Here is a 25,210-nt window from a genome sequence, read left to right as displayed (position 1 = left end):
TGTAAACTGACGTAAACCATTGTAGAAATAAACAGGTCTGTGTACTTATAAAAAATAGGAGACCTTACTTTTAGGATTACTATCATATTTCCTTGGGTGCAGATCAAATCACCCTCCTCTGTTTGTACTGGTCCCTTGTCTGTTCGAAATTAAACTAAGGTTGCTTTGTTTATGCATCTGCACATCCATCCCTCTTACACTGTCCACCATCATGGCATCTGTTTGGCCGCTGGCGCCTTTTACACCAGCCCACTTCAGAGTCTATATGCTAAAGGCACTGAACTACCATTGTCCTACCACTGTGACTTTGTCCTCAGCAGGTATGCATGCTGTTTGTCTGCAGTGCGTGGCCACCCTTCTTATGCCTCCTTCATCGATGACTCCTTTGGTCGCCAGTATGGGGCGCTTCCCTCTTCTCTGTTACCTCCTGGAGTCCGCTTTCGGCACTAGATCTGGCAGCTTAACTTCAAACTACCTGCTACTTTCCAGGTGGGTGTGAACACTTCACCACCTTGGCTTCGTGGCGCAGCCCGTGTTCACCTCGGCCTTCATTTGCTTCCTAAGGACACTACTCCAGCCTCGCTCTATCGCCTTCAGTTTCATGACCTTCTCATGGAACTTGGTGATAGTACCTTTGTGGACGATGATTTCTCTCGAACGACTGTGATGTTGGGTGTGCCTTCTTATTGGCACCGACGTTTTTCGGTATTGGCTTCCGGCACACTGCTCAGTATTTACAGCTGAGCTCTTCGCCCTGTATCAGGCCACGGGGTACATACGGTGACACAGGCTTTTCATTGCATTCTTTGCTCACCCTCTCAGCACCCTTCAACGTCTCTGTGTGCTGTACACTGCCCATCCCTTAGTGCAACGGGTCCAGGAAAACTGTTACTGGCTCATTCTTGAAGGAGCCACTGTGATGTTTATGTGGGTTCCTGGTCATGTCGGTCTGCCAGGAAACGAGGCTGCTGACGCTGCTACCAAGCCAGCAGTCCTCGTACCTCAGCCCACTAGTTCCTATGTTCCCTCTGATGATCTCTGTGTTGCTGTCTGTCAGGAGGCGATGTCACTTTGGCATTGCCATTAGTCATCCCTTCATGTGCATAAGCTCCAGATTACTAAGCCTCTCCCAGTGGCTTGGATGACCTCATCTCGGCCTCCTGCCGGGAGGAGGTCATTTTAACTAGGAGTGGGCACTGCCTTTTTGGCCATCATCATTTGTTAAGTGGTGCTCCCTCACCACATTGTACACATTGCGCCCAAGTTTTAACTGTCTGCCATTTCCTGACAGAATGTTCATTTTTTAACCATTTACATTCCCCCTTGGGTTTCCCATCTGAGTTATTGGCCGTTTTAGCAAATGACGCACGGGCTGTCGACTGCGTCTTACTTTTTATCTGTTGAAGCAATATGCCGAAGGTCATTTAATTTTTAGTTCTGGACCTTTGTTTCTGTATAGTGTCTTTTATAGCCCTTTCTCCATGTCTGTTTTTAGCTGTCTTCTGTTAATTGGGATTGACATAGTCATTTTTTTAACTCATCATTGTCTTTGTGTTCTATAGTTTTGACATGGCTGCATATGACAAACAAAACAAAGATTCAGAAACATTGCAGATACAACTTGTTTTTCATCCAAGGACTGTATAGTGTATTCTGTCTGACTGCCAAATGCGGATTCCGTGGATTTACTCTTTCTGAGATGGTGCTGTGATGGTATGAGAATGTAGTATTTGTCCAGATAATTACCTAAGCTATTATAAATAAGCATTTGAAGGATTTTTGAGAAACCTGATACCAGTGAAACTGACCAGAAGTTGTTTGGGTTGTCCTTATCCCCTTCCTTGTATACTGGTACCACGCTGCTTATATTGAGTTTTTCTGGAAAAATGCCATCTCGGAAAGAGCTGTTTGCTATGTCCAGCAATGGTGAGATTATTTGCTCACTTACTTGCTTTATTACATGATTCAATATTTCATCACCACCAGCTGACTTCTATTTCTGTGTAGTTTTCTTCAGTTCATCTCCTATGACTGGTTTCAAGAATATGGTTCTGCTTGATTTTTGTGATAACTTAGTAACTTTCCTTTGTGGACTATTTCTTTCCATTTTTAAGTTTGCTACCACATTTATATAGTTATCATTGAGTATGTTAGCTGTTCTTCTACCATTTGTAACCACTGTGTTGATTTTTATTGACATGATATCGTGTTTCTTTGATCCAGCTTTTTCTTGTCTTTCACCATTAATTGCATTCCAAGCTGCCTTTGTCTTGTTTCTTGAGTTCATTATGGTAGCATTCATTGCTCTTGATTTTGCCTCTCGTATTGTTTTTCTATACTTCTTTTGTAGCTTTACCCCTCCATCTCAGATCCTGCAGCTTCCTATGCAGTTCTATTATTTCACTGGTAGTCCATTTTGTCTGCTCCTGCATCTTTTATTGTCTGTTTACTTTGGGGAATGCTACATTAAAATGGTGTTTAATTGTTGTAATAAATGAGTCATATTTTTCATTTACATTCTGCACATCTAGGGCTTCATTCCAGATTTCCCTGCTTAATATTGTTCTAAAGATGATAATATTTTGTTAACTGATGGTGAGATTATCACGTGATTCAGTATTTCATTATCACCAGTTGACTTAGATTTCTGTATAGTTTTCCTCAGTTCATCTTCTATGACCGGTTTCAAGAACATGGTTCTTTGCCCATAATCCCTCTACAGCCATCGTACTGGAACTAAGTGACGTCAATTCACCCTCTAAGTTAGATGCTCCTTGGTTGTTTATTTTTGGTTCAGGTATTATGTCCTTACTTCTGCAGCAGAAGGTCAGCTGTCCACGATTATCAGATACTTCTGTTCGGACTACATGTGACTCATAGTCAGAATTACGAACATTAGTAATGATGTCAATAACTGTGTGACTTCTAGAAGTCACTCTTGTTGGTGCAGATATTGTTGCCTCCATATTGCATTGTATTAACAATTCTTCAGAATCTGGTTGTGGTTTTGATTCTTTTCCCATGTCAATATTGAAGTCTCCACATATTTTTAATAGGTTGGCCGGTCCCCCCCCCCCCCCAGAAAGCTGCTGATCTTACCACTTGGTGATCTCTGCACACAAAACAATATAAAGTCATCAGTCCCTACACCAGTACTTCCAAATGCGACTTACCAAACAAAAGCGCTGGCAGGTTGATAGACACACAAACATACACACAAAATTCAAGCTTTTGCAACCAATGGTTGCTTCGTCAGGAAAGAGGGAAGGAGAGGGAAAGACGAAAGGATGTGGGTTTTAAGGGAGAGGGTAAGGAGTCATTCCAGTGCCGGGAGCGGAAAGACTTATATTAGGGGGAAAAAAGGACAGGTATACACTCGCACACATACACATATCCATCCACACATACACAGACACAAGCAGACATTTGTAAAGGCAAAGAGTTTGGGCAGAGATGTCAGTCGAGGCGGAAGTACAGACACAAAGATGTTGTTGAATGACAGGTGAGGTACGAGCGGCAGCAACTTGAAATTAGCGGAGGTTGAGGCCTGGCGGGTAACAAGAAGAGAGGATATACTGAAGGGCAAGTTCCCATCTCCAGAGTTCTGACAGGTTGGTGTTACTGGGAAATATCCAGATAACCCGGACGGTGTAACACTGTGCCGAGATGTGCTGGCCGTGCACCAAGGCATGTTTAGCCACAGGGTGATCCTCATTACCAACAAACAGTCTGCCTGTGTCCATTCATGCGAATGGACAGTTTGTTGCTGGTCATTCCCACATAGAAAGCTTCACAGTGTAGGCAGGTCAGTTGGTAAATCACGTGGGTGCTTTCACACGTGGCTCTGCCTTTGATCGTGAACACCTTCCGGGTTACAGGACTGGAGTAGGCGGTGGTGGGAGGGTGCATGGGACAGGTTTTACACCGGGGGCGGTTACAAGGGTAGGAGCCAGAGGGTAGGGAAGGTGGTTTGGGGATTTCATAGGGATGAACTAAGAGGTTACGAAGGTTAGGTGGACGGTGGAAAGACACTCTTGGTGGAGTGGGGAGGATTTCATTTAGGATGGATCTCATTTCAGGGCAGGATTTGAGCAAGTCGTATCCCTGCTGGAGAGCCACATTCAGAGTCTGATCCAGTCCCGGAAAGTATCCTCTTACAAGTGGGGCACTTTTGGGGTTCTTCTGTGGGAGGTTCTGGGTTTGAGGGTAGTTGCGAGATGCGAAAGCTGTTTTCAGGTTGTTGGTGTAATGGTTCAGGGATTCCGGACTGGAGCAGATTCGTTTGCCACGAAGACCTAGGCTGTAGGGAAGGGACTGTTTGATGTGGAATGGGTGGCAGCTGTCATAATGGAGGTACTGTTGCTTGTTGGTGGGTTTGATGTGGACGGACGTGTGAAGCTGGCCATTGGACAGATGGAGGTCAACGTGAAGGAAAGTGGCATGGGATTTGGAGTAGGACCAGGTGAATCTGATGGAACCAAAGGAGTTGAGGTTGGAGAGGAAATTCTGAAGTTCTTCTTCACTTTGAGTCCAGATCATGAAGATGTCATCAATAAATCTGTACCAAACTTTGGGTTGGCAGGCCTGGGTGACCAAGAAGGCTTCCTCTAAGCGACCCATAAATAGGTTGGCGTACGAGGGAGCCATCCTGGTACCCAGGGCTGTTCCCTTTAATTGTAAACAAAGCAGACTGCTTGTGTCTGTGTATGTGCGGATGGATGTGTGTGTGTGTGTGTGTGTGTGTGTGTGTGTGTGAGTGTGTGTGTGAGTGTATACCTGTCCTTTTCCCCCCCTAAGGTACGTCTTTCCGCTCCAGGCATTGGAATGACTCCTTACCCTCTCCCTTAAAACCCACATTCTTTCGTCTTTCCCTCTCCTTCCCTCTTTCCTGATGAGGCAACAGTTTGTTGCGAAAGCTTGAATTTTGTGTGTATGTTTGTGTTTGTTTGTGTGTCTATCGACCTGCCAGCACTTTCGTTCGGTAAGTCACATCATCTGTGTTTTTAGATATATTTTTCCCATGTGGAATGTTTCCCTCTATATATATATATACCAAACGAAAGCGCTGGCACGTCGATAGACACACATCTGATGTGACTTACCAAATGAAAGTGCTGGCAGGTCGACAGACACACAAACAAACATACACACAAAATTCAAGCTTTCGCAACACACGATTGCTTCATCAGGAAAGAGGGAAGGAGAGGGAAAGACGAAAGGATGTGGGTTTTAAGGGAGAGGGTAAGGAGTCATTCCAATCCCGGGAGTGGAAAGACTTACCTTAGGGGGAAAAAAGGACAGGTATACACTCGCTCGCGCGCGCGCACACGCACACACACACACACACACACACACACACACACACACAAACACACATATCCATCCGCACATACACAAGCAGACTGTGTATGTGCGGATGGACACGCGCGCGTGTGCGAGCGCACACCTGTTTCCCCCCCCCCCCCCCCCACCCCCTCCCCCCCCCCCAAAAGGCAAGTCCCCCGGCTCCCGGGACCGGAGCGACTCCCCACCCCCTCCCCCAAAACCGACATCGCCTCGCGAGTGTATACCTGTCCTTTTTTTCCCCCTAAGGAGAGTCTTTCCGCTGCCGGGATTGGAATGACTCCTTACCCTCTCCCTTAAAACCCACATCCTTTCGTCTTTCCCTCTCCTTCCCTCTTTCCTGATGACGCAACCATGGGTTGCGAAAGCTTGAATTTCGTGTGTATGTTTATGTTTGTTTGTGTGTCTGTCGACCTGCGAGCACTTTCGTTCGGTAAGTCACATCATCTTTATTTTTATATATATTTTTCCCATGTGGAATGTTTCCCTCTATTATATATATTTTTTCAAATTAGGTATCTGGGTTTCAGTTAGACCATGTTCACTGATATACATTATGCGGTTGTATTTCACTTAGTATTACTTCTGCTTCTAGTTTATTGTTACCAATGTATTTAATATTCTGATGTAGCACTTTTATATAACTTTTCTTTTGTTGACTTACACATTGTGGACTGTATTTTGAAAGCATATTCTGTAGTCTCTTCTTTTTTGCATAGTGCCTATATTTTGCTTTTTCAATTGCAGTAATTGGTTTTTCACCCCCGTCAGGCCGTATTAGTTTCCCTTTCTTCTAATTATTTTGCAGACATCTGTAAACATTGTGCCGAGTGTTACGGACCCCTTGTCTGTTTAAATTCATGGCATCCATCCCCAGTCAGTTTTCTCTCAGAAATTTGTTTGGGTCTGTGAGAACAGCACCAAGACGATCTCACTGTTCTTTGACAGCATAATTTATTTTGGAGATGTATTTGTCATGCACTGACCTTCTTTTTATGATTCCACTAAGTATCAGCCGGGATCCCGCATAGATACTTCTTGCCGAATGAATCATTTTTCTTATTTCGTTAATAATTTCTTTGTCACTGCTGCTTCTTAACAAATTTGTTCCAATGTGTATAAAGACACCACTGTAATTATTCTTGGTTCCAGAATCCGGTTTTGTATTCGTCTGCTTTGAATTTACCATGTTTTTAAAATACTTGCCGAGTTGTTTGTTCTAATTCCCGGTCTGATGTCGATTTTTCAATTGGGGACAGCAATATTTTTCAGCAGTGAGTCACCAAGTATTAGAAACTCATTTTTGTCCCTTTGCATGGCTGTGGTGCCCTCTTTTATTGTATGTCACTGTCTTCCATTTATATTTATCTACAAATTTTTGGCTTGCTGAGTTTGTCGTGACATTGGAAATGCTAGATGTGTTGTTGTTTTTAGTATTCATAGGCGCACTTGTATTTTGCTTTTATGTTTGTTGTATTTCACACACACACACACACACACACACACACACACACACACACACACACACACACAGAGGACTCCTTTTCTTGCATTAATCTGTCATTTTCTTTCTTTATAGTGAATAGTTCTGTTTTTAGTGTTCCAATATCACTTTCAAGTAGCTTTATAATTTCGTTTTTTGAATCCACTGCCCTTAAGAGATAGGCTGTTTCATCACATAAACAGCTGTGGCATGTCCATGAAAAGTCATCATTGATGAATTTCAAATTTCTTGCACTTTTCATGTAACAAGAAGTTGCACTTTATGCACAAAACACCTTTCATCACTCGCTTTTCACACTCCCTACAGGAAGAACTGTTTATTTTTTGCCCTTTTAACAAGACCGAAGTGTCACTACAATTTACTATTGGCGCTATGACATATTATACAGTTTCAAAGGCTCTTTAATCTCTGGTATTGTAATAAGGATGTATACTCTGTATTAAAATATGTTGAATTCAGTTATTTGTGTGTTGGCAGATTTTTAGTTTTTGCTGTGGATATTTGAAGAGAAGTCACAGAATTGTCCTTTAATTGCAGCACTACTGCAGCATGGGGCAGATGCCTCAATCCGTAATACAGAAGGTAAAACTGCATTGGAGCTTGCTGATAGTGCAACGAGACCTGTACTCACGGGAGACTACCATAAGGAAGAACTTCTGGAAGCAGCACGCTCAGGTGCTGAGGATCGACTTTTAGCATTGCTCAACCCGTTAAATGTTAACTGCCATGCCAGTGATGGCCGACGTTCAACACCCCTCCACCTAGCTGCTGGTTACAATAGAGGACGTGTAGTTCAACTTTTACTGCAGAATGGAGCTGATGTGCATGCCAAGGATAAAGGGTAAAACAGGAGATTTTTATTTCAAGCATATTCTGAATTGCTTATCATGTGATATAATTTTGTTCTGCATTTCCAGGTTCAGAATGTATTTTCAGAATGATATGATATTTTATCACATTGTACAGTATTGTAAGTTTATTCATCAGCAACTTGTTTATTTTGTTCCCCTGTATGTCTACGTATACCACCTTTCCTCATAATTTCTTTGTTTCTGGTCTTCTTCAAATCCTATGTCTACAGATTTGAAGAGGGAAGTGTTGATGTTACTGCATGCACTGTGTTTTTTAATTTTGTGAGCCTCTCGAAGTACAGCTATTTTGAACATAATCTCACACAAAGTGTTGTTTAGTTTCAAACCAGACTGTCATCTGAAGCAGGTCTAAAACAGTACCTGTGCAATGTTTCATAATAGTTGATGCCTATAAACAAGTGCTGTAAGATGATTAGAATGAAGAAGTGTTAATGTTAGGAAAGAGCATAACAAAATAGTACTGGAGTTGCTTGAAAAAAGTCAGTATACACAGTACAGGTTGATGTAATTAGCATATACTTTAAGGTATTTCACCATTCCTAAGTGTTGTCATAGGAGTCAATTTTTGTTTTTCTCAGAAAAAGCAACCACTAGCAATTTATGTGTAACTGCTTAGATTACCCTCATCTTGAATAATTACTTAAATTTTAACACCCATTGGTTGAGCGTTTTCACTAACAGTCTTTGAGTTTAGCGTTTCGCTCTTTCATACTCATTTGAACGTGCCACTCTCAAGTATTGTGTGCATGAGTATGAATATTTGGAGCTGGCAGGCTGTGGTTGAACAAGGCTTACGGGGGAGGGCAGAGCAGGGAAGGGGGAGGGAGATTGTGTTATTTATGTTGTACTAATGTCAGTTGATGGAACTAGATAAACCTTCCTTCCCAATTAAGCAATATCTTCAGATTAACAGTTAAAGTATGCTAAGTCATTATCCATTGACAGAATCTTAATAGTTCACAGTGTCTTCCAACAAACTCAAAGCTAATTTGGCATGTATTATTCTCATAGGTAAGGTGAGTGTTAAGATAAAATATTCAAAAAATGGTTCAAATGGCTCTGAGCACTATGCGACTTAACTTCTGAGGTCATCAGTTGCCTAGAACTTAGAACTAATTAAACCTAACTAACCTAAGGACAACACACACATCCATGCCCGAGGCAGGATTCGAACCTGTGACCGTAGCGATCGCTCGGCTCCAGACTGTAGCGCCTAGAACCGCACGGCCACTCCGGCCGTCAAAATATTCAACAACATTAGGGATAGGGCAGATTGTTATTCACCGTAAACGTTACCCATTGAGTTGCAGACAGGCATAATAAAAAGACCGTTACACGTTACAGCTTTCAGGCAGAACTCAACACAAGATGATTACTTTTTCAACAAAGCAAACACGTGCATTCGCACTAGAGAGAGAACCTCACGCACACATGAGTGGGTACCAGGGCACACAGGTAATGCGGGGAACGAAAGGGCAGATGTAGCAGCCAAGGGGGTGTGTTGTGACCCTCAGTTATTTCAGTGTGCCATCCCCCCGCACACTATTGCCGTGCTGTTGCGGTACAGAGCCATGGATTGATGGGAGAATGAATAGCTGAAAGTTGCAGATGATAAACTGTGTCTAGTAAAGCCCACTATGTGGCCGTGGCATACCTCCTCTCTGCCACGAAGGCGGGATGAGGTCCTCCTTACTCGAGGTCCTCCTTACTCGAGGTCCTCCTTACTTGTATTCTCGTTGGCCACAGCGCTCTGCTGCATGGCTTCTTGATCTGGCACGATGATTCTCCAATGTGCGGTGCTTGGGGCATACAGGTCACTGTGCACCGCGTTTTACTAGACTGTTTTATTTTCAGACCAGAGGGTAGCAGGAGGTTTGCCAGTAGAACTGCCCTCAATTTTCAGTGATCAAAATATGTGATGAAACTTTTAAGGTTTAGTGATATGTCCAACTCGTCTTCAAAAATTTAGGGAAATATTCTGATCTGCGTTTTTTGTAAGTGGTCAGTCTGTCACATATCCCTGTGCTGTAGTTTTAGCTCCTCTGTTGTTTTCCTTCTATTTTCTACCCAGGTGCAGTACCTTTTGCTGTTTCTCCTTTGCTTTACATTATGTAATATGGAGTGATTGTGTGGCTCAATGGGAGTGAGTGAATGAATGAGTGGGCCAACGGTTTTATCCCTTTTAGCGATATTCGTTTCTTTTAATATTGTAAGGGAACACTGTTGAGTGGCCATTAGACACAAAAAAACAACAGCAACGACACACACAACTGCCACTGCCGGCAGCTCTAGTGGTGAAGCAGATATAAGCAGGATTTTATTGTCTCGAATGTCTTTTCTAAAGTTGCCAGACAATAGTCAGAATTTTAAGTTTCTATCAAAATAATAAAAATGTGGTAACTCAGGGTTTTAAGGTAAGGAGTTAAGAAATATAACAGTCAGCCACTTTTATTGTGTATAAATTTTATCTATATCAAACTAATAAAATTTCATAAAAAGTAGCTGGTTGCTGTATTTCTTTAAATAATATAATACACAGCCACAGAATCCAGCAACCAGTAAAATGGATATATTATAATTCCATGTTGTGTATTTTCACTAAGTGACTTAAAATGGAACATTCACACAGCACAGGATTACATTCACAAAAAATTTCTTAATTATAAACCAAACATTGCTGAGTAGTCACTTGCTAGTAAAATCAGACTAAAGCATTTATAAAAACAGCAAAATTGTGTTTTTGTTTCTGGAAAAATTAAAGAATTAAAACTGTTAAAGTAGATGTGTTAAATAATTACAGTTTAAATACTGGATGTTCCAGAATGGCACACCTATAAAACATTGTTTTTGTTTTGCAAGCAAGTGATTTTTCATTCAATAAAAATGTTTTTCATGAAGCTAACTACATTTCCATAAACAAAAGGTAACTGTTTACATAATGAACAAAAAATTGTAGTTGGAAACAGCTTAAATAAAATATCATGACTTACGTGACATATACTATGATTTGAATAAATTAAAAGATGGAAAGCGACATTGTTTTCTAAAAATACTTGTCATGAAAATTATGTTCCCACTAATGTTTCTGTTTTAAAGTGAATGTAGTAGGTTGACTAACTTCCTGCCATGTTATGGTTCGTAGTTCTAAGTGACAGAATTGTTCTCATTAATTTTGTAAACAAATAAGAACTCTAGTGTACCAAATGGTTCAACAGAAACCATGTATCAATCATTTCTAAACTAAAACAGTATCAGATACTTCAAATCCAAAAGTGGTATCAAAGAATTCATTTTGTCTAACTGGCCTAAATTGTGGTACTTCGTAATTTACTTTCAGATCAATTTAGTTATGTTGTAGACATGTACTATTGCATGATATCGTCCAATTGCAACACCATTATGATGAATAAGACCAAAAAAAAAATACTTTAGACAACAACAAAAGTTTGAAAACGATTAAAAGTTTCATGGAAAACTAGGTTATCTACCAAACAGTGGAAAGTCCATAATGGAATAATGACTATATTATGAAAAGGATAGCTTGCTACTCACCATACAGTGGAAATTTTGAATTACAGACAGGCACAGGAAAAAGACAGGTGAAAAAGGAAGCTTTTGCCCAAAAGGCCTACTTTTGAATTAGGTGGCATACATACAAACATTTGTGCAAACCCAACTCCCACACACATAACCACTGACTCTAGCTGCTGAAGCCAGACTGGCCAAAAGCTTGCTACTTTAGCAGTCTTTCTATCGTTCATGTTGGTGACTCAATATTTCCATTATGTGGTGAGTAGGAATCTATCCTTTTTCTAGTGTTAAAATTACCAACATAAATGTTACCACCTAACAAACTAGAAATTAAAAAAAAGTCCTATTATTATTTTCTGCTGGCATTGAAATTACAATGAATTGTCAGGCTATCGTTGAATCATTTCAGAATAAGTCTGCTTTGCTTCATTTGTTCAAGATATGGTTCCCTGCTTCACCGAAATTTCTTTCACTAGCTATATTTGCAGCTGGAACACAAAACTGTTTTCTCATTAAAATAGATAGCTTGAGAAATAAACTGCTTCCACCAGTCTAGCGTATCATTGTCATCACAACTATCCAGTGTGGTTAAATATAAAGCAACCTCATTGGTAGATTGAATATCAGATGGCCCACAGTCTGGCCTCTCTGAAAACAGGGACTTCATTTTTTTTGGCTGGAGAGCATGGGTAACACACTCTAGGCAGCTCTAAGTAAATATCATAAAAACCGAGTAAGAAGTTTGTCACATTATAGTTTTATTCTAGCATACATGGAAATAATATTCCATCACAGATTTGTTGCTTTTAGTGGACACAGTGTGTATTGAGCAAGAAAAATGGATTTACAATAAATAAACATGCCTGTGTATCATCCAGTGTAAGTTTTCATGGCCGGTATTGTCTTCACTTAAAACTTCCGGGCTGATAGGCCATGGTAAAAGTATAAAACTCTCCCCTGATGTTTCGTCTCCGACTGCAGGAGACATCCTCGGAGGTATAGCGGTGAATTGCGAAGAGAACTCGAGGAAGCACTGATTATATAGGCAGTACAGAGGGTGCCGCTGTCGATCACGTGACGTCGGCTATGAGTTTGTCTCTGGTAATGACAACATTCACGATTGAAAGAAATTGATTGTCTCTCTTGCGGAGCAACACTGACATCCAAATTTTATCCAGTTTAACACCTTTGTCTTTCCTGTTAAAAGTATTACGGTGTTTAACAATCTCGATAGCCTCTCTATACAGGGTTATTACAAATGATTGAAGCGATTTCACAGCTCTACTATAACTTTATTATTTGAGATATTTTCACAATGCTTTGCACACACGTACAAAAACTCAAAAAGTTTTTTTAGGCATTCACAAATGTTCGATATGTGCCCCTTTAGTGATTCGGCAGACATCAAGCCGATAATCAAGTTCCTCCCACACTCGGCGCAGCATGTCCCCATCAATGAGTTCGAAAGCATCGTTGATGCGAGCTCGCAGTTCTGGCACGTTTCTTGGTAGAGGAGGTTTGAACACTGAATCTTTCACATAACCCCACAGAAAGAAATCACATGGTGTTAAGTCAGGAGAGCGTGGAGGCCATGACATGCATTGCTGATCATGATCTCCACCACGACCGATCCATTGGTTTTCCAATCTCCTGTTTAAGAAATGCCGAACATCATGATGGAAGTGCGGTGGAGCACCATCCTGTTGAAACATGAAGTCAGCGCTGTCGGTCTCCAGTTGTGGCATGAGCCAATTTTCCAGCATGTCCAGATACACGTGTCCTGTGACGTTTTTTTCACAGAAGAAAAAGGGGCCGTAAACTTTAAACCGTGAGATTGCACAAAACACGTCAACTTTTGGTGAATTGTGAATTTGCTGCACGAATGCGTGAGGATTGTCTACCGCCCAGATTCGCACATTGTGTCTGTTCACTTCACCATTAAGAAAAAATGTTGCTTCATCACTGAAAACAAGTTTCACACTGAACACATCCTCTTCCATGAGTTGTTGCAACCGCGCCGAAAATTCAAAGCGTTTGACTTTGTCATCGGGTGTCAGGGCTTGTAGCAATTGTAAACGGTAAGGCTTCTGCTTTAGCCTTTTCCGTAAGATTTTCCAAACTGTCTGCTGTGTTACGTTTAGCTCCCTGCTTGCTTTATTCGTCGACTTCCGAGGGCTACGCGTGAAACATGCCCGCATGCGTCCAACCGTTTCTTCGCTCACTGCAGGCCGACCCGTTGATTTCCCCTTACAGAGGCATCCAGAAGCTTTAAACTGCTCATACCATCGCCGAATGGAGTTAGCAGTTGGTGGATCTTTGTTGAACTTCGTCCTGAAGTGTCGTTGCATTGTTATGACTGACTGATGTGAGTGCATTTCAAGCACGACATACGCTTTCTCGGCTCCTGTCGCCATTTTGTCTCAATGCGCTCTCGAGCGCTCTGGCGGCAGAAACCTGAAGTGCGGCTTCAGCCGAACAAAACTTTGAGTTTTTCTACGTATCTGTAGTGTGTCGTGACCATATGTCAATCAATGGAGCTACAGTGAATTTATGAAGTCGCTTCAATCATTTGTAATAGCCCTGTACATGCGTGCATAATAATGCGAGGTTTTTGGTATGACGCTTGTCTCACTGAATTTTATTTCATGATCATCTTCCTGGTAAACATGTTCCACAACGGCCGATTTATCCATGCGACCCAGGTGGCCATTCCTCCTATGTTCAACAAGATGGGTGTTCACACTTCTCTTTGTTATACCAATATAAACCTGTCCACAACTACGAGGAATTTTATATACCCCCGGTGTAGTCAAAGGGTGTTGTGCATCTTTTGCCAATCTTAAATATTCTTTTATTTTCCTGGTGGGTCTGAAAATAGTTTCCACCCCACTCTTGCTTAAAACTTGCCCAATGCGGTCTGTGACCTTACTAATGAACGGAAGAAAAACTTTGCCCTTGGGCGACTGTTGTTTGTCGTTGCTCCTTATTCTCTGCCCAGGGCGAAGTGCTCGATCTATATCCTTGCTAGAATAGCCATTCTTCACAAAAGTTGACCATAGATGTTCAGTCTCATCTATTAAATAAACAGGTTCACAAATTTTGTACGCCCTGTCTACCAAGGTTTTCATTACACCTCTCTTTTGTCTTAGGTTGGTGGTTTGAATCTTTATGCAGATAATGATCGGTATGTGTGGCTTTTCTATACACCTTATGGCCCAACGTTCCGTTCCGTCGTTTAATCACAGACACATCCAGGAAATTCAATTGCCCATTCCTTTCCGTCTCCATAGTAAATTGGACTTTCAGATTAATGCTGTTTAAATGTGTCAGGAAGGCATCCAACTCCTCTAATTCGTGTGTCCATACTACGAACGTGTCAGCGACATAGCGATACCATCTGGCTAGTCTCTTACTGGCAGTCTGCAATGCCCGTTGTTCAAAAGTCTCCATAAATAAGTTAGCCACAGCAGGACTAAGAGGACTGCCCATAGTCACCCCGTCAATCTGTTCATAAAAGTTATTATTGTATTGAAAGTACCGTATTTACTCGAATCTAAGCCGCACCTGAAAAATGAGACTCGAAATTCGAGGGGGAGAAAAGCTTTAGACCGCACCTCCAAATCGAAACAAAGTTGGTCCATTGTAATATGAGACACAATTTAGGTCAAATGAATGACGATACAGCTACAGTAGTTTGGTTCGAGTCGTAAGCTTAGCAGTTAACCTTTACCAGGTAGGCATTGCTATGCGTCAGGCGCTCCGTCCGTATTTATACGGCTACCCTTCCTTTTTCACGTACTTCGTCTGGTTTGAAGTGATTGCTTATTTTTCTTTGATCTGATAAGTGCCGTTCTCTTTGGTATAGGTTTTTACGTCACTCTAAGCTGAACATGCATTATTGTATTGTGTCATGCATTGTTTGTCGCATTCTGATAATGAGTGTTTACGGCCTGTCGCCGCTCGTGGCATGACTTGCTTTTGTGCGCGCTACCGCCGCTTACAATTAAAAGAAAAGAGAGGAATCATCTCATTAGCGAAACAATGGCAAGAGACTGCTATTTATTGTTACTTACACTGCTGCTTTCTTTGATAATGATAAACAAGAACCAAATAATAGACTGTGTATGATAGATGATGTTCTAAATGAGAGTTTATCAAAAATTTTTCTCCGTTTGAGAATCTTTCCAGACGCCTCTTTAGTACATTACATTCTGTGCAGAAATTAGTCATCTTAGATTTAAAAGTCTAGTCAGTTGCCGTGCTTCATTTCTCACTGTATCACTATTCGGCATAAGAATAATACGAATATAAACGTGACATGATGTGTGTATTCTTCCGCGTTTGCCGTTGTCTCACTCTTAGTTTCGTAGTTTATTAGTTAGATAAGATTTAAATGAGATAGCAGCAAACACGAAAGAATACATGGCAAAATGTTTACATTCATATTATTCTTATGGTGAAGAGAATACTGCATGTGATTTACAATTCATAAAAGTTCCTATTAGCAACCATCTCTTGTCACAGGTAGGAAAAAATTCAGAATGTAGAGTTAGCCATATTGACAGATAAACATCCCAAACAGTCTTGCCAGTCGGATTTTCGTAGTACATTGAAAGGCTGCTACATTCAAAGATGAACAATACGGAATTTGTATTTCTTCGTTGGATAATGTATGAAAATGCAGTGGTTGAAACTCGGGGTGGAGAAAAAAAGTTCGTCTTCCACCTTTATTTAAAATTTATTCACTGACAGAGGTTTTGGCGCCAGTATTTATCTTTGAGCCTGCAGAGTGCAGAGCATGCCTGAGTAGAGCGCTACATATATTCGATGACAGATGTTAGTTGTGGTGGCACCTACCAACATTTTTCAGAACTTCCGCTTACTTTGCACTCGATTCTAAGCCGCAGGCGGTTTTTTGGATTACAAAAACCGGAAAAAAAGTGTGGCTTAGATTCGAGTAAATACGGTAGGTTGTGGTGAGGCAGTGTTGGAATAATGCCACAATATCGGTAGGAAAAATATCCGGTATGCATAATATAGCCTCATTTACCAGAATCATGGTAAATAATGACACAATATCAAAACTGACAAGGATATCATCCGGGCCCACGCTCATTTCCTTTAACCTGTCAATGAAATGAGCTGAATATTTAATATGACTGTCCATCCTACCAACATAAGGTTGCAGAAATGAGGCAAGGTGTCTAGCTAACTGATGTGTTGGTCCGCCTATAGTGCTGACAATTGGCCTCAACGGAATCTCATGTTTATGCACTTTGGGTAAGCCATAAAGTCTAGGTGGGTATGCTTCTGTTTTACAAAGCAGCATCTTATTGTCGGAGGTAAATGAAGTTGCCTTCACCATTCGAATGGTTATTCTTAAAATCTTCATAGTCGGATCCTTCTGCAGTTTTTTGTAATTGGAGGGAACCAAAATATCATTGATTTTTCCATGATGGTCCTCACTGTTCAGTATGACGGTGGCATTACCCTTATCTGTATTAATAACAATAATGTTTTTATCTGCGTTTATGTCCCTCAGCTCCTTCCTTTGTGCCTGCGACAAATTACTGTTAGGTGGCTTACATGTACGTAAAATCCTAGCCATTTCCATCCTAATTATGTCAGGGGACTGCTGTGGAAGCTGACGGATACCTGCCTCAATATTTGCTACAGTATCCTCTGTGGGTGCATTTTGGGGCGTCACAGCAAAATTACCTCCTTTCTCCTTTCGCTAGTACAGAAATTTCAACTTTTGACAAATCTTTATCAGACAGGTTAATAACAGTTCGAGAATTGTCCTCAATTGAACCTCCCAAAATGTTGTTCTGTGAGTTATTGAACTACTTCTTCTGTCTATTTGCTGATATTTCTGCACTAGCTTCCATAGTTTTGAATGTTAGATGGTCAATCTTATTCCAGTCACCACACTGTGTATCATTACTAAGAACCAGGTGGAGATGAAAAAGCTTACTACTGGTTTCCGCCAGTGCTCACCGCGTCTGATGAATCCTCTCACGTAGCAATGCAGATTCCATACGGTTGTAAATACGATGAGCCCGAGCTGAGCGAAACATGCTCTTCACCTTCAGAAATTTCGGAATCGTCGAAGTGTCCCTGCAGCGTAACAGGAAGGTGAGGGTACACAGTTGTTGTGCTTTCTTCTTGCGCATTCCTTCGAATCGTCAAACCAATGCTGACATATTCTCCCCGTAAAGGCGTTTGATCATACAATGTAATTTATCAGACGCGGCGAGCACTGGCAGAAACCAGCAGTAAGCTTTTTCATCTCCACTTGGTTCTTAGTAATACTATACAGTGTGGTGATTGGAATAAGACTGACGGTCTAACATTCAAAACTATGGAAGTTTGTGCAGAAATATCAGCAAATATACAGAAGATGATGTTCAATAACTTACAGAATAGCATTTTGGGAGGTTCAGTTGAGGACAATTCTCGAACTGTTATTAACATGTCTGATAAAGATTTGTCAAAAGTTGAAATTTCTGTACTAGCGAAAGGAGGTAATTTTCCTGTGATGCCACAAAACGCACCCACAGAGGATACTGTAGCAAATATTGAGGCAGGTATCTGTCAGCTTCCACAGCAATCCGCTGACGTAATTAGGATGGAAACGGCTAGGATTTTACGTACATGTAAGCCACCTAACAGTAATTTGTCGTAGGCACAAAGGAAGGCGCTGAGGGATATAAATGCAGATAAAAACATTATTGTTCTTAATGCAGATAAGGGTAATGCCACTGTCATACTGCACAGTGAGGACCATCATGGAAAAATCAATGACATTTTGGTTCCCTCCAATTACAAAAAAACTGCAGAAGGATCCGACTATCAAGGTTTTAAGAACAGTTGTGATGCTTACTGCACAAAACATTTCTCTATCTTCGTAATAAAAAAAAGTGTGTGTGTGTGTGTGTGTTGAGAGAGAGAGAGAGAGATAGAGAGAGAGAGAGAGAGAGAGAGAGAGAGAGAGAGAGAGAGGGAGGGAGGGGGGGGGGTAAATGTGTTAAGGATTAGTGTTGATCTATTTTCATATTCTCAATGAGTGAAACTTCTTTTCATGAAAAGGGATGCCATTGTTCAGGATGTAGTAATTAAACACCATCTCTTGCACCATTGCACCTGTTTTGCTAAATGTGTATATATAAGATTTTAATACCAAGTGTTGAATTGCTTCTGGTAATAAGACATTACCTTTTTTTTTTTTTTTTCCCCAATCAAACTCCAGCATTTAGAATTTTGTATCTGTTAGAATTCAGAAAAACCTACCTGTAGGGTCAGGTATGTACTGTATTTTCACATAGTTGTTCAAATATCTTGACTTGTTTCATGAATTATTTCTCAGTTTGGCCTTGTGGTTTAAATTTTACTTTCTCTTTATTTCAGTGGCCTTGTACCATTGCACAATGCTTGCTCTTATGGGCATTTTGAAGTAACAGAAATGCTCATAAAACATGGTGCAAATGTTAATGCAATGGATCTCTGGCAGTTCACTCCATTACATGAAGCTGCATCTAAGTCTCGTGTAGAAGTCTGCTCCCTGCTCCTTAGTGAAGGAGCTGATCCGACACTCCTGAACTGCCACTCAAAATCTGCTATTGATGTAGCTCCTACAAGAGAACTTCAGGAACGACTAGCTTGTAAGTTAAAAACAAATTTATTTAAGATAATTGTCAGTGTAATGTTTCCAACTGTGTGAGTAAACGTGATGTTTTAGCACTCCAGTGTGTGTGTGTGTGTGTGTGTGTGTGTGTGTGTGTGTGTGTGTGTGTGTGTGAGAGAGAGAGAGAGAGAGAGAGAGAGAGAGATATGGGGGGGGGGGGGGTTGCAAAACCCTGACAGAATAGGGTATTGAATCAACCAGATAAATAAAATTATTATCCAACAGAGAGATAGCAATATTGTTTCCGTTATCTTAAATTTTAAAATGAAACTCGTGTGTGAAATGAGAGAGAAAATAAAATAAAGCAGTTGAGAGGGTGGTGACAAAACTGTGCTTATGTAACAATTACATGTTTATTGTTTGGGGTATTATGGTGTGTACGGTTTGTGTCCCATATTCTTATGGAAGATAATATGGATCAAAGACAGAACAAAATGTTCTGTAAACTAAAATTCAAATATGAATACTTGTTGAGATATGTGCATTATGACCTACAATAGTCATCTGTCTTTCTTACATATTCTTCAGCCCTCCTGAAAGAATCAAGAGTACACCTGGCTTCCGTCATATTTGATAACACGCATTGTAACATGGGCATGTTGTTTATCGGTTGTGGCATATACCAATGCCTTCAAATGTCCCCATACCCAAAAATCTAAGGAATTAAGATCAAATAAAGAGGATGACCATTCTACTGGACCACCTCAACTAATCCATTGCTCATTAAACACTTTTATTAAGTACTGTTGTACAGGGCATAGAAAATTGAATGGTACCCTATTGTGCATAAAGCACAAGTTTTTGCCCTGGTTCAGAAAAATCGTAAATCTTTGGCTGCATATACCCTACCAGGCCTTGTAACACACAAAATATGAACAACATTTATGCTGTCTAGTGGCTGTTCTACTAATCACAGATAACAGCAACTCCTGATGATTTATGTACCTGCCAATGATGTGCATGTTTGTGAACTTACATTGTCTTCTGACTGTGTCATTGGGGTGCTTAACTTTTGTTTGTGAGGTGTGTAGAAAGGCCGTACAAAATAATCAAAGTTGTACAAATATCATGGAAGGGGAAATATTAGTAAATGAAAGGAGAAGAATCTGGCAGGGCATTTAAAGACTAGTGTAGCATCATGACCTTCTGTTTTGGGACTGTTGTTGTTGTTGTTGTGGTCTTCAGTCCTGAGACTGGTTTGATGCAGCTCTCCATGCTACTCTATCCTGTGCAAGCTTCTTCATCTCCCAGTACCTACTGCAACCTACATACTTCTGAATCTGCTTAGTGTATTCATCTCTTGGTCTCCCCCTACGATTTTTGCCCTCCACACTGCCCTCCAATACTAAATTGGTGATCCCTTGATGCCTCAGAACATGTCCTACCAACCGATCCCTTCTTCTGGTCAAGTTGTGCCACAAACTCCTCTTCTCCCCAATCCTGTTCAGTACCTCCTCATTAGTTATGTGATCTACCCATCTAATCTTCAGCATTCTTCTGTAGCACCACATTTCGAAAGCTTCTATTCTCTTCTTGTCCAAACTATTTACCGTCCATGTTTCACTTCCATACATGGCTACACTCCATACAAATACTTTCAGAAATGACTTCCTGACACTTAAATCTATACTCGATGTTAACAAATTTCTCTTCTTCAGAAACACTTTCCTTGCCATTGCCAGTCTACATTTTATATGCTTTCTATTTTGACCATCATCAGTTATTTTGCTCCCCAAATAGCAAAACTCCTTTACTACTTTAAGTGTCTCATTTCCTAATCTAATACCCTCAACATCACCCGACTTAATTCGACTACATTCCATTATCCTCGTTTTGCTTTTGTTGATGTTCATCTTATATCCTCCCTTCAAGACACCATCCATTCCGTTCAACTGCTCTTCCAAGTTCTTTGCTGTCTCTGACAGAATTACAATGTCATCGGCAAACCTCAAAGTTTTTATTTCTTCTCCATGGATTTTAATACCTACTCCGAATTTTTCTTTTGTTTCCTTTACTGCTTGCTCAATATACAGATTGAATAACATCGGGGAGAGGCTACAACCCTGTCTTACTCCCTTCCCAACCACTGCTTCCCTTTCATGTCCCTCGACTCTTATAACTGCCATCTGGTTTCTGTACAAATTGTAAGTAGCCTTTCGCTCCCTGTATTTTACCCCTGCCACGTTTAGAATTTGAAAGAGAGTATTCCGGTCAACATTGTCAAAAGCTTTCTCTAAGTCCACAAATGCTAGAAATGTAGGTTTGCCTTTCCTTAATCTTTCTTCTAAGATAAGTCGTAAGGTCAGTATTGCCTCACGTGTTCCAGTATTTCTACGGAATCCAAACTGATCTTCCCCGAGGTCGACTTCTACTAGTTTTTCCATTCGTCTGTAAAGAATTCGTGTTAGTATTTTGCAGCTGTGGCTTATTAAACTGATTGTTCGGTAATTCTCACATCTGTCAACACCTGCTTTCTTTGGGATTGGAATTATTATATTCTTCTTGAAGTCTGAGGGTATTTCGCCTGTTTCATACATCTTGCTCACCAGGTGGTAGAGTTTTGTCAGGACTGGCTCTCCCAAGGCCGTCAGTAGTTCCAATGGAATGTTGTCTACTCCGGGGGCCTTGTTTCGACTCAGGTCTTTCAGTGCTCTGTCAAACTCTTCACGCAGTATCATATCTTCCATTTCATCTTCATCTACGTCCTCTTCCATTTCCATAATATTGTCCTCCAGTACATCACCCTTGTATAGACCCTCTATATACTCCTTCCACCTTTCTGCTTTCCCTTCTTTGCTTAGAACAGGGTTGCCATCAAAGCTCTTGATATTCATGCAAGTGGGTCTCCTTTCTCCAAAGGTCTCTTTAATTTTCCTGTAGGCAGTATCTATCTAACCCCTAGTGAGATAAGCCTCTACATCCTTACATTTGTCCTCTAGCCATCCCTGCTTAGCCATTTTGCACTTCCTGTCGATCTCATTTTTGAGACATTTGTATTCCTTTTTGCCTGCTTCATTTACTGCATTTTTATATTTTCTCCTTTCATCAATTAAATTCAATATTTCTTCTGTTACCCAAGGATTTCTACTAGCCCTCGTATTTTTACCTACTTGATCCTCTGCTGCCTTCACTACTTCATCCCTCAAAGCTACCCATTCTTTTTCTACTGTATTTCTTTCCCCCATTCCTGTCAATTGTTCCCTTATGCTCTCCCTGAAACTCTGTACAACCTCTGGTTCTTTCAGTTTATCCAGGTCCCAGTAGGCTCTTCAATTATTTTGCAGTATATGTCTTAGCTATCGCTGATTCCGAATTGAATTTCACTCCTTGGTTCTGAGCTTCACACCCTACTGACATCTGAAGAATTAAATATGGATTTATTAAAACAGTACTTCTCTCTCTAGCAGCCTAATTCTGGGCACTAATTTGTTTACTTACTAAAGAAGTGTTTCCAGTATGAGCACGTAATGTGTGGTGATTAATAAGGCAGCTGATTTGGTTTCTATGTCAACCATAGATATTCAAACTCGGTCTTATATCTGTTTGCAGTTAAGTTTGTGCACATGTACTATCAATGTTTGTATTAAATAAAGTTATGATTTCATGTCCTGAATTCCGTACAGGTTTGCTTCAATCAGTAAATCTTATCATTTCTCACTGATGGCAAAGTGTAAACCAGTTTTTTCATAAATTGCAAATTTCCAGTTAGTAAACTTGGCCTGTTGTAATGTAGACAACCAGAGATAATTCCTAACAACAGCAGGGTATCAGTCATCACACTTACTGATGAACGGTAAATGCCTGTCTAGATAACAGCAATTTTTGAATTTATCCTGTGTGCAGTATAATTGCTTTATAAGAAACAAACTTAAGTCACTCTGCACTCTTAAATACTGTCCTGTGGCTATCTATTCTAACTTACAAAAAATCGATGTCAGTCTAGCACTATAATAATTTCAGATGTTCAGGGATAGTTATCTGTCAATTCTTTAGTGTCATCATTAATTAATACGGGGTGTTTGAAATATGACCGGTATATTTGAAATGGCAATAAAAACTAAACGAGCAGCGATAGAACTACACCGTTTGTTGCAATATGCTTGGGACAACAGTACATTTTCAGGCAGACAGACTTTCGAAATTACAGTAGTTACAATTTTCAACAACAGATGGCGCTGCAAGTGATGTGAAAGATATAGAAGACAACGCAGTCTGTGGGTGCGCCATTCTGTACGTCGTCTTTCTGCTGTAAGCGTGTGCTGTTCACAACGTGCAAGTGTGCTGTAGACAACATGGTTTATTCCTTAGAACAGAGGATTTTTCTGGTGTTGGAATTCCACCGCCTAGAACACAGTGTTGTTGCAACAAGACGAAGTTTTCAACGGAGGTTTAATGTAACCAAAGGACCGAAAAGCGATACAATAAAGGATCTGTTTGAAAAATTTCAACGGACTGGGAACGTGACGGATGAACGTGCTGGAAAGGTAGGGCGACCGCGTACGGCAACCACAGAGGGCAACGCGCAGCTAGTGCAGCAGGTGATCCAACAGCGGCCTCGGGTTTCCGTTCGCTGTGTTGCAGCTGCGGTCCAAATGACGCCAACGTCCACGTATCGTCTCATGCGCCAGAGTTTACACCTCTATCCATACAAAATTCAAACGCGGCAACCCCTCAGCGCCGCTACCATTGCTGCACGAGAGACATTCGCTAACGATATAGTGCACAGGATTGATGACGGCGATATGCATGTGGGCAGCATTTGGTTTACGGACGAAGCTTATTTTTACCTGGACGGCTTCGTCAATAAACAGAACTGGCGCATATGGGGAACCGAAAAGCCCCATGTTGCAGTCCCATCGTCCCTGCATCCTCAAAAAGTACTAGTCTGGGCCGCCATTTCTTCCAAAGGAATCATTGGCCCATTTTTCAGATCCGAAACGATTACTGCATCACGCTATCTGGACATTCTTCGTGCATTTGTGGCGGTACAAACTGCCTTAGACGACACTGCGAACACCTCGTGGTTTATGCAAGATGGTGCCCGGCCACATCGCACGGCCAACGTCTTTAATTTCCTGAATGAATATTTCGATGATCGTGTGATTGCTTTGGGCTATCCGAAACATACAGGAGGCGGCGTGGATTGGCCTCCCTATTCGCCAGACATGAACCCCTGTGACTTCTTTCTGTGGGGACACTTGAAAGACCAGGTGTACCGCCAGAATCCAGAAACAATTGAACAGCTGAAGCAGTAAATCTCATCTGCATGTGAAGCCATTCCGCCAGACACGTTGTCAAAGGTTTCGGGTAATTTCATTCAGAGACTACGCCATATTATTGCTACGCATGGTGGATATGTGGAAAATATCATACTATAGAGTTTCCCAGACCGCAGCGCCATCTGTTGTTGAAAATTGTAACTACTGTAATTTCGAAAGTTTGTCTGCCTGAAAATTTACTGTTGTCCCAAGCATATTGCAACAAACGGTGTATTTCTATCGCTGCTCGTTTAGTTTTTATTGCCGTTTCAAATATACCGGTCATTTTTGAAACACCCTGTATTTTGACTTTATTTGCTTCATGAATAATCAGAATGCTTTAGTATATTACTCTCAAAGTTCCACTAGTAACTGGCCATAAAATAGCTTCACTAATACATTTATATTCACTTAAACACTTTCAACAGTTTAGTAATGACAACGTTATGTATTCTTTGTCATGTAAATCCCGATATCAGTTAACTAGTGTATGGAAGTATTTGTGGGTTACAAATATAGATCAATCGAAAGCTCGATCAGTATTGAATATATCATTTCATATAACAATTTTTTTTACAAACCAACTTTGGGAAAGATCACCTTAGTTTCTGGAGAAATGTGGGACCACGCAAGGCAATATTGGCCCTGTGACTTATTTTAGCAGAAAGGCAACCCTGCATTTATAGCATTTGTAGATTTAGAGGTTTTTCACTTCGTTGATTGGAATACACTCTGAAATTCTGGACATAGAGGAATAAAATATAGGGAGTGAAAGGTTATTCACAACTTGTACAGAAAACAGACTACAGTTATGAGTTGGAGGATGCAAAAGGAGTGCAGCTGTTGCGAAGGGAATGAGACAGAGCATAACCTATCCTGTTGTTATTCAGTCCACAAATTTCACAATCAGAAAAGGAAAACAAGAAGAAATTTGGGAAGGGAATCAAAGTGAAGGGAGCAGAAATAAAATTTTTTGAGGTGTGCGTAAGATATTTTTATTCTTTCAGAGAGATCAAAG

General features: G+C 40.9%; 1 protein-coding gene across 4 annotated transcripts in view; it reads left to right on the top strand.

Moving 5' to 3' along the window:
* Nucleotides 1-25,210, top strand: part of LOC126194647 (poly [ADP-ribose] polymerase tankyrase-like) — a 282,846-nt gene that overhangs the window by 51,103 nt on the left and 206,533 nt on the right. For all 4 annotated transcript variants that reach the window (XM_049932830.1, XM_049932829.1, XM_049932828.1 and 1 more), the window contains exons 3-4: nt 7,385-7,688; nt 18,658-18,911. In XM_049932830.1, the coding sequence (XP_049788787.1) occupies nt 7,385-7,688; nt 18,658-18,911 (558 nt within the window). The remainder of the gene's footprint in view (nt 1-7,384; nt 7,689-18,657; nt 18,912-25,210) is intronic.

This window comes from Schistocerca nitens, chromosome 7 (genome assembly GCF_023898315.1).
Source record: "Schistocerca nitens isolate TAMUIC-IGC-003100 chromosome 7, iqSchNite1.1, whole genome shotgun sequence".
In the NCBI taxonomy this organism is placed as follows: Eukaryota; Metazoa; Arthropoda; class Insecta; order Orthoptera; family Acrididae; genus Schistocerca; species Schistocerca nitens.
This window is presented reverse-complemented; position numbering and strand designations above follow the sequence as displayed.